Consider the following 10,354-nt stretch of genomic DNA (forward strand, 5'->3'; position numbering starts at 1 on the left):
GGATCTGCAGGGAGCAGGATTGTGTTTAGTGAAAATATCTCCTGGTGCTCAGGGAATAAAACACACTGAATAGATCACTGATCAGTAAAAATCTGTTCTGACTTACACTTGTCTTGAATGACTGAGTTGAATGAGGGAAATTGATGGTGCTGTTTTTAGCCTTGCACATAATCATTCACCTGGGTTGGACCTCAAATGTTTTCACATTTAAACATAAACTCTACAGGAAGCAGAGGCTTCATCAAATAATAAAAACGACACAACACTTTTTGTTTCTCTTGATTATTTTTTTAGTTCTTCACCTGTATGACCCGACAGTTTGATCTCGTAAAACAAAGAACAGATAGCAAAAATAATAGTTAGTGGAATGGGAACAAAATGACAATACAAATGACATTTTCTTGTACCATTAAAAAGTAATTACACTCCCTTCACTGGTACAAACCAGATACTGTGTTGGCATGAGACGATCACGCTGTTGCATAGCGATCAATGTGTCTGAGAACACGCTGTGTTGTGTTTCAGTGAGGGACAGTGACGACGACTTTAACACAAAGTAAAACAAGCATGTTTCATGTTGGACGTTTAGGATTTGGATCATTAGACTCTTCAAATGCACATTCACTATCCACAAGTTCAGGTCATGAGCTCCAGTTGTGCTAAAAGCTTCTTACATGTTTTTCGCAGTGGCTTATTGCTTTGTGTGTTTGAATAAATAGTTCATCCCTCACATCAGGTGCCGGTTTTATATAATATTTCTTATCCTCAGCCATTATCTCAACAGCTTATTGAGATCGCCGCTACAGTTTACATGAAATGAAAGTTTGTGTGTTTCTGGACCCTGATTTCTCCACAGGCTCAAGCTTAATACAGGGGATCCACCATCACACCCTTGTGGCCAAATGGAAGAATTACATCCACAGAGACTTCCCTCTCCCTCACTGGTCCATAGTGCAGCGTTGTCAACGGCTTTGGGATGGTCCAAGTAGAATCGGTAACCCTGCGGAGGCGGCCGTCATTCAACCTCCTTCATAAATCGCGTCCATCGTTCTCACCACTGCATGTGTGGTGGCTGTGTGTGCGTCTGAGTGTGGTTTCTGTACTGGGTGTGCAGCAGCGTGTTGGCCTGTGAGGAGTCCTGGCCCTGCAGCCATTCTTGATACAGGGTGTACAGGGTGGGGTTGACCTCGGGGAGACGCACCGGCAGGCTGCTGTAGGTGTCCTCCATCATCTGGACCAGGGCTTTGTCCACATGTCCCCCTGAATCGCTCTCTGCTTGACCGCGACCGCTCAAGCACCCTGAGTGGACCCATGGGAGACACAGGAAGAGCTTACACCAACAGATCAGCGCCGAATGGTACAAATTTCGAGGAATGTTTGCATTATGAGTATGGATGAGAACCCGACTGATATGGATATACTGTATATATGTGTGTGTGTGTGTGTGTGTGTGTGTTTTCCAGTTTAACCATAAACCATAAACGAAACAAAAAATCTAAAATAAATGAAAACAAATTTTGCTTGCTTTATTCTGTAAAATAAAAGTTTTCGTTATGGGTGCACATGAGTGAACAAAACCCTGATACTGATACATATATGAGTTGATAGTTGCAGTGTTACCTCCTGGACAGGACAGCACCTCCACCAACTGGTACGGCACACGTCCCTTCTTCATGCGGTGAACCAGGGTCTGGATGTTCCTGAAACCATAGATGGCAGCAAACTGCAGCAGAATTTCTCCGTCTCGCTCCAAGGTCACTTCTTGAAAGTCCCGGTTCCTACAAAAAAAGGCGACATGGAGAGTTTTTAGAAACAGAAATCATATTTGATGTCCACATTAACATACATTAGGATTTGACATTATTGACATTAGTTTTCACACTAGGGTAAAATGACATGGGACCAGTAGAGGGTGAGAAATACCACAGAGAAGGTTTTAAAGAATTAAGGAGTAAAACTCATTGTATCAATGATTAAACATGAGGGATGTAACGATTCTCAAAATCCAGGCTTGGGTTTAGACCTTAGACCTCAGGATTATTATCCATCTTGATCTAATTAAACTAGCTTAGCCTACCGCGAGCATAGGGCTCATATCTCTCCTATTCATGCCCACCTTCGTTGGCTGCTAATTAAATTTAGGATTGATTCTAAAATTCTTTTAATAACTTTTAAAGCTCAGTACGGTCTAGCCCCCAAATACATTAAGTCCATATACTCCAAGCTGTAATTTAAAATCTTCCAACTAACACATAAAAGCAGTTCTTAAATCAAGGTTGGCCCTAAGGGTGAACATGCTTTTGCCATCGGGGCAACTAGGCTCTGGAATTTATTGCCTGAGAAGATTAGACTTGGCAGCATTTTACCTGTTTTTAAATCGTTATGCTTAAAATGTCCAATGTGTAAAATTTAGGACTATTGGCAGAAATTGAATATAAAATAATCATCTAAGTTGTTTTCTTTACCCTAGAATGAGCCCTTTATATTGAAATACTAACATACATTTACATCGGGAGCGGGTCCTCGCTACGGAAGCTGCCACGTTTTTTTTTACATTAGCCTAGACTGGACAAACTGAACCCCTTTTGAGTTTTTAAGACAACTGAAGGCTACCACCGGTTCTCTGCCATGTTTGGAAGGGGGATGTGAGGGGTTTTCAGCTGCAACATGCAACGTCACCATTAGATGTCACTAAATTCTACACACTGAACCATGGAAGCATATTTTTATAAGAAAGTCTTTTAATGCCTGAATTTGAACTGGTTTCGCTTTTTTTATATTTTCTTATCATATCATCTGTCTTATTTTTGTTTTGTCTTGTTTGGTTCTGTGTTGTTTTACTCCCATGTATTTTGCAAAGCACTTGGTAACCTCGTTTAAATAAGTTAGGAAATAGTTTTATTATTAAGAATTATTATTATTTTAATGCAGTTGTGATTGCTCAACCAACCGTGTGCTATTTAAAAAATATACAGCTTGTCTGGACCTTAAATAGTATAATCTATAAGTTTTATAGTGTTAATTTTAAAATAAAAAGTATTAATATATTAAATATTATTAAAGTGAGAGCTCAACAGGGTGCACTTGCAGCTGAAGCAGCAGTTTGTGGTGCTGCTGTAGTTCCATAGTTCTGTATTATGAATGCGGATGTTTGTGTCTCGGTTTCAGTCTCACTTTCATAGTGGTTACACCTCTAATGGGCATCAGAGAAAGCCACAGTATACAAGTCACAAGTCTCAGGGTCCCAGTGTCTCTCACCTAAGGCTCTTGTAGGTGATCTCATGGACGTCCAGACCAAAGAGCTCTTTGGCGGCATGTTTGAACACATGCTCCAGGAAACCTTCAGAGCCTCGGCCCTCGTGCCTCACCAGCACCCCCTCTCCTGCCTCTCCCAGCCTGAAGGGAACAATGAAAACTACTATGTCAAACTCTCAGTCATTATTCAAAATGCAATCAACTGCATCCTTTCCTAAACAGCTCTATAGTGAGTGTGGTGTGTAATGACACAGTCACTACAGAAAATATATTATATGGTCCACAAAGATGTTCATTATTAAAAGGGTTATTATATTGTATTGCATTATTTTGCATAGCATTACTACTTTTTCAGTGTATTATCAATTACACTCCATGGGATATTATGATCAGTTCTTCATTCCAACCTAGTGCCTCCATCCTCTCTCCTAAGATAAAAATAAATCTCCAGATCACAAATGCCAGAGGGCATCATGCCCCTTTCTCAACCTTTACTTTGATAAAATAAATCCCACTCTTAAAACTGAAGAAGAACACAACTTCTGGATGGATCACATTGCCCAATGAATCTGACTTTGAAGATTCTCCCAGACTATACCTGTTCAGTGTTAGCTATCTTCTAATATTAGTGAATGAGCTAGCAAATATGTTGTTTAACCTTGAAACATGGACCCATGTCCCTCCAGATCTATACTTTCCATTGTCTTTTCAGTTGTTGATCAGTTAGGAGGCAGTAAAATATGAATATGTGAATATGTTTCTTCTTTTTCTTATGTGAGGTGACAAACTATTTTCACTACTCACACTTGGTCCAGTGGAACAGAGTCCAGCTCATCCACTGAAACCTTCATCTTCTCCATTAGGTAATAGATCTCCCCTGCAACATCAAACATCTCTGTTAATTTAACACTTCTATGTTATTGATTGATTTTTTTACTTAAAGAAGAGGAGACAACACAATGTAATGGGTCGCCATTATGTTTTTTAAATTGGCTGAGATCCACTATGTCCACTATATCCAGTATTATGATTGCTTTTATGGTGGCAATTTAATAGTTAAAAAAAGAAAATGTGTACAGTATAGTTTAATATATTACAGAGACAAAAGGTTAAATCTTCCTGATCATCCAGCACTACAGGGGTCTCACATTACAAGTACAAGTTGTACTCAACATAACGGAGCGGTTAAAACAAACACAAATAATTATAATCAAATCTTTGTTATCCCAAAGCAATAGTGAATAAGACAAAGAAGCCTGAACCTGAGGTGAGGACACAGTCCACGTCTCTGGTCTCCAGCAGGCTGTTGTAGAACTCCTCTCTGACGGCCTCCAGCTTCTTATCGAAGCAGGGAGCCACCACGACGTGGTACACCTTCTCTGGACTCAGCTTCTGCTGGGAGATGAGGCAGAAAAGAAAGAGAAAAACTTAAAAAGACACCTGAACCTGATGCATAAAGTATTTTACACATTGGCTACAATGCTTTGATGTTTCTTTTCAATAAAGATTTGGATGACAAGACAGAATAAACCATTAGCACTGTTCATAACACAGTGGTGTGCACATGTATCACCACCTGTGACAGACAAAATATCTAACCACCAGTTAAAATCTGAGCAGGACAGAGTTACGTTAGTGAACATCAGAATACTGTTAATATTTCAAACAGGAGCCCTATTTGACGGCCCTGGTATTTCCCCTTAGATTTATTCTTATGATCTTCTTGCATCTGACAAACGTGGCTGTGGGTTAGATCAGTTGCTGCTCAAACCTGGTTGCTCTGTCAAAATGAGCATGATTAAAGCCAAACTTCAACTGCAACAAAATGTAAGTGGAAAAACTCGTTTCAGCGACATGCAGCTTCAAAACGACCAGTATTATTTATGTTAAATAATAAAATAAGCATTAGGAGAAGAGCTGTTAAGCATGTTAAGTAATGCTTTCACTCAAAACCCTGCACTCACACTCAAATATACGTGCAGGGTTTTGAGTGAAAGCATTACTTAACATGGAGAACAGCCACAAAGACCTCACAATTCATGATGTTATTACCTTGTATGTCTACACAGAAAACTTACACAGTGTGTTATTTTTGGTTAATCTATAACGGGAAGCCCTCACTGATACTGAAACTGGGCCAACAGCTGTTCAATAGGAATGTTTAATTGCACCACCACAATTGAATATTCCTGCTCACCTGCTGTTTGGAGAAATAGTCTTTGACCAGGCAGCCCATGATCTGCTGAGGAGACCTGGCTGTGCAGATATGAGGGGTGACCAAACTTCCCAGGACACACTCTGAATAACGGATCCACCCTATGCAGTCACAAACACAAAAACACACACACAGACACACACGCTCTACGGTTAGTAAAGTAACCCTTGTACTACTGCGCTCCAGTCTCACACACCACATGATAGCTCAGTCAAATAGGGTCACACACTGGGTTTAACAGACCTAACACATTGGTAATGACTCTCATTCATAAAAAGGTGATGGAGCTAGTTCATGGTTTCCATTGACCTAGTTGTGACTATGTTTACATGGACACCAATTTTCCGACAAATCGATTATAGTGTTTACATTAGTTGCTTATATGCCATTTATATTCTGGTTTTCTATGTTTTTATTTTAAATAAACTTTATTAATTAACAAATTATAACATAACATACAAATATAAATAAACAGATATACAATGCCAGGGGTTATAAACAGTTTGACTTTAACAAATACAAACTGATACTGATAAAGTAAACAGATATAATTAATAAAATAATAAATAAATATATACAATACTATATACCAAATTTATATTGGTGCAAAATTGAAATGTATATATATATATATATATATATATATATATATATATATACACACATACATACATACATACATATACATATACATACATATACATATACATACATACTATTGCACCAAAATTAAATTTGTGAAATGATATAGCACTTTACTGCTCTTTTAAAAACAAAGACAAAAGATTAAGTTGTTATCCAGTAATATGATGAGGTTGCAAAGAAAGGGAAAGTATAAAAGCATTAAAGATATAGCCCCATTCACATGTTAGAGAGCGTAGTCCGATTATGGCTGACATCATTTACGAACACTATGTCTGATGTTATTCCACATGTTTGTTTTTTTTTAAATCCCACCATGAAATAGTTTCACGTATGATGCAGTCATTTTAGGTGTTTTCTCCACATTAGATTAATTATTCTGAGTATGACCATTATTCAGGTTAAGATAATCAGAAAATGCCGTTTACATGGCAGTGTCTTATTCAGACCATTGTCTTGATTGGGTTAATATCGGTATATTGGTATACACGTAGAAGACACTGTTGCAAAATAAAAAAACTACAACAACTGACAATACATTTCTTCCTGATTTGTTGATGATGTTTTCTTACAGGATAAATATCCAAGAATGTCAGAGTGGAATGAAAAAAAAAACGTATACGTATTTTGCTACCCTCCTTGTCTCAACCATGCAAACTGAATGGTTGGATGTATGTTCACAGTACGCAGACTATCTCTCATGAAGGGAGTGGTGAAAGAAAGGCTTCCTATCTTTCCCCACCAGCTCTCTTGCTATTTTTTGCTTCTAAAATCTGCTCTGTTTGGCCCTGTTCAGCACACGGCATGCAAATCAACTCTGTACACAGTCAGTCAGCAGCCCGGGAGAGAGAAAGAGAAGGAAGCGAGGAGAACATGGTGGAGCAGAACTGGGAGTTTTACCTGGGCAGGAGGAGGTGAACATGGGCAAGGCATGGGCATCGTGGTGCCTCCTGCGATACCTCTGAATGAACTCCTTCTGGCTCTCTAAGATGCTGAAGCCTGCCGCCAGAGTGGTGTCAAACACGTACTTTACTCCTGTGTGCAACATCCACAGAGCAGAGAACAGAGACACTGAACTGGGGGAGAATGTTAAGCCTCCATGACAGATACCAAAGAGTAGGTGGCACTTTCTCCACACCAATAACAGTCCAAATATTATTAAAGAACATAGTGGGACCAATTAAAAATGAGACGAAGCAGGCAAACTTGTATTTGTTCAACAATTGTTAGGTCACTGTCGTTCAACCAAATCTGTGACATTCTGTGTCTCACTTCCCCGTTTTATTGTCCATGTCTTGCTGTAAAACCAATTTCCCTTCAGGAACAAATAAAGTTTTAGTTGAGTTAAAAGAACTTCAACAATGCAGGTGAATATAGGTGAGATTTAACTGTTTTTATACTGATGCATTGATTCTTCTGATCAGCTGTTGAGGCGGAGTTTGTTCCACAGTGTAGGCGCTGAAACCATAACAGCATGATCCCCCCTTATTAAAGCCAAAACCAAAATACTTTCTAAAGCCTTAGAAGCTCAACGCTGATGTGTGATTCAAATCCAGCTCACCCAGGCTCTTGAGGAAGCCACAGAGTTTGTGGGCAGCTTCATTGATGTCCACACCAAACTTGGCGGCGAAGAAGGGCAGGGACTGCGGACAAACCGAGGCAGCCACCACCTTGTGCTTTGACGCGTCACACTTCTGACAGGGACAGAGAAACAATAAAAGATAACACACTGTGCAAACTTCCTGGCTTTCTTCAGATTTCAAAAAGAGTGCTGATTGTGTGTTGTACCTTATTTAGTGCGAGAGCACGCTCCAGTTCCTCCAGGCTCTGCTGAGAGATCTTGAGGGTCTCCTCCTCTGAGACGCAGCCGTCACAGGAAAGACAGGCACTCAGCAACACATGGGAGCCTTCATTCATCTGAGGGAGAACGAGAAGAGTGGTGAAGGCTTTTAAAAGGCGTCATCTAATGGGTTAGAAGTAAACTTCCTGAATCTCTTAAGTGTGGAAGAAGCTGCATCATCCCTGATATATATACAGATAGTGGTGGTGATGATGGCCTGTGGGTCACAATAAGGTAATTCCTGGACTCACAACATGCTCTCCTCTCTTTGTAATAAAATAGCGTCTTTGCTGAATACAATATTTCGGTCCTGGGTCTCTTCTAATCCATGTTGGGTTAAGGAATTACTATTTATGTGAAGGAGCAAAGTACGTGCCAGGGTAGCATCACTTGCATGCATGTGTTCCTATAGTCACATTGTAGCCACTTTCAGACATGAAGTCTGGAGAATGTCTGAAAATGGGGTCCAGAGTTTCTCCACATATGAACAACGCAGCAACAGCCCTTTATTGAAGAAAAAACAACGTGGACAGTTTCTCTTAGATCACTCATAATTGAACACACATTACCTGTCCGTTGACTTCATCGCTCTTCTCCTGCTGCGAGTTGGCACCTTCATCACTCTGTTTCTTGTTGCACTGCGAGTAGATCAGTAGTAACATTTTAAAAAATGAACAAGACAGCTTCTCTGATCCAGAGTTTAGAAGAGAAGCGACTAATTCTTGAGACCGTGTGGTGACGCTGGTCCAGAAACTCACCTGTTTGGTGCAGTTCTCACACTTCTCCTTGCGCTTTGCGATGTTGACCTCGGACATTTTCCACCCTGGTAATCTGTAAATTGAGGGTGACAGAAACAAACCCTCATATGCATGCACATACACACACAGCATGGGAATCGTCTTCCCAGTGTTGATCACCTCCTCTCAGCATGCTCTCTCTGAAGCAGTGTCATGATGAGTGTGTCTGCAGTCTGCTGTTCCAGGGTGTTGTTTTGTCAACCCCAACCTCCACTGACCCTGCCTCCCCCAATGTCCTACCACAACCAACCCGCTTATCAGAAACACAACAGCCTCATAATGATGGGAAACCTACAATGAACACAAACTCGTATCCTGTCATTAAAATCTTAATGGTTGGAGTTAATTACACACACAGAGCCAAGAGAAAACAGCCCATTACCGAAGGAAAAAGACAAGTATGGGCTGGAAGCTCCCATCGTATGAAATCACACTTATTGTATAAATACAGTGTCAGTCCCTGACGGGGAAGAAGACCCAAAATGTTGACTATTAATAATCTTATATGAATAATTAGAGGTGGGCGAGAACACAACACCAATATTAAATCGCAATACCATTCAGTTTGTATATGACAACTGAAGTCTACCACAGCTTCTCTATCATATTTGGAAGGGGAGGGTGAGGTGAGGGGGGTTCAGCTGCAACACGCAACTTCATTACCAGATGTCACTAAATTCTACACACTGAACCTTTAAGTTATTGTGTTTTTCTACTCTCTGACTTATAATACCTCATATATCTCCTGCAGTACTACTCGTGATACCTCTTGTACACTGCACTCAACACTACACTACACTGTATCAAGTGTTGAAACAGAAATTTAGAGTTTATATACACAAACTTTACTCATGACCAAATCTGATCAGTCTTAAAAATAAAGAAGAAACAATAACGTGAAACGTATCGTGATAATTATCGCCATCAACTGTAACCGTCATATCATTGTGGCCACATCGTCCAATCCTGGTGGATATTAATAACAATATGGCTGCATAACAACAGTATATCTGTAACTACAGACTAATTAAAGCCATAAACATCTCAAAACATCAACGTGTGCAACGTTGTTCAGTTACGCAAGTTATTTTTCAGCATGGTGCGTTTAAGGCCTGTTTATCTCACGGTAGGTGACTGTAATCTCTGTAAAAAAACATGTATATTTCTAACCGTGTATGTCGGGTCTGTGTTAACATGGCAGGGACACATTTGAATGGAGGGTTCACTCACCGGACGGTTTCTATCCCACTGCCCTTCCACACAAAGACAGAAGAGCCGCAGAGGACGAGCTCCGGCGGGGGGGAGAGCGGGCAGCACCGACGCCGCTCAGCCGGGCAGGTGAACTCTTCGGCGGCCGCTCAGCACCGTCTCATCCTCGGCTCAGGTGCTCTGTGGACGGTGCCCCCTCTGGCTCGCGGCTGACACACGAATGAAACTACAGCGTGTCCGGAGGCGTCGGAGCTCCAGGGATTCAAACCTGTGACTCTTCAGCTCGCCCGACTCCACCGTGCACCCCGGTGCGGCCTCTGCGCATGCGCCAAACCTGTCAAAATAATGGACCGATGAAGTCAGGTTTAGTGCGAAACGAAATTATTTTTTGTTTGT

At 40.7% G+C, this 10,354-nt stretch overlaps 1 protein-coding gene across 2 annotated transcripts; it reads right to left on the reverse strand.

Annotated features, from left to right (window-relative positions):
* Positions 1–266: 266 nt before the first annotated feature.
* On the reverse strand, positions 267–10,286 carry narf (nuclear prelamin A recognition factor). 2 transcript variants are annotated; one of them, XM_035145980.2, is made up of 12 exons: positions 9,980–10,286; positions 8,711–8,783; positions 8,522–8,590; positions 7,901–8,029; positions 7,674–7,806; positions 7,013–7,147; positions 5,453–5,571; positions 4,518–4,647; positions 4,060–4,132; positions 3,259–3,396; positions 1,621–1,778; positions 267–1,299 (listed from the first exon to the last, which is right to left on the reverse strand). In XM_035145980.2, the coding sequence occupies exons 2-12, from the start codon at positions 8,765–8,767 to the stop codon at positions 1,052–1,054; spliced, it is 1,389 nt and encodes a 462-aa protein (XP_035001871.1). In that variant the 5' UTR covers positions 8,768–8,783; positions 9,980–10,286; the 3' UTR covers positions 267–1,051. The 2 variants fall into 2 exon arrangements, with proteins under 2 accessions (XP_035001871.1, XP_035001870.1); XM_035145979.2 differs by having other exon boundaries at positions 4,518–4,650.
* Positions 10,287–10,354: the final 68 nt, after the last annotated feature.

Source organism: Hippoglossus stenolepis, chromosome 21, assembly GCF_022539355.2.
Source record: "Hippoglossus stenolepis isolate QCI-W04-F060 chromosome 21, HSTE1.2, whole genome shotgun sequence".
Taxonomy (NCBI): domain Eukaryota; kingdom Metazoa; phylum Chordata; class Actinopteri; order Pleuronectiformes; family Pleuronectidae; genus Hippoglossus; species Hippoglossus stenolepis.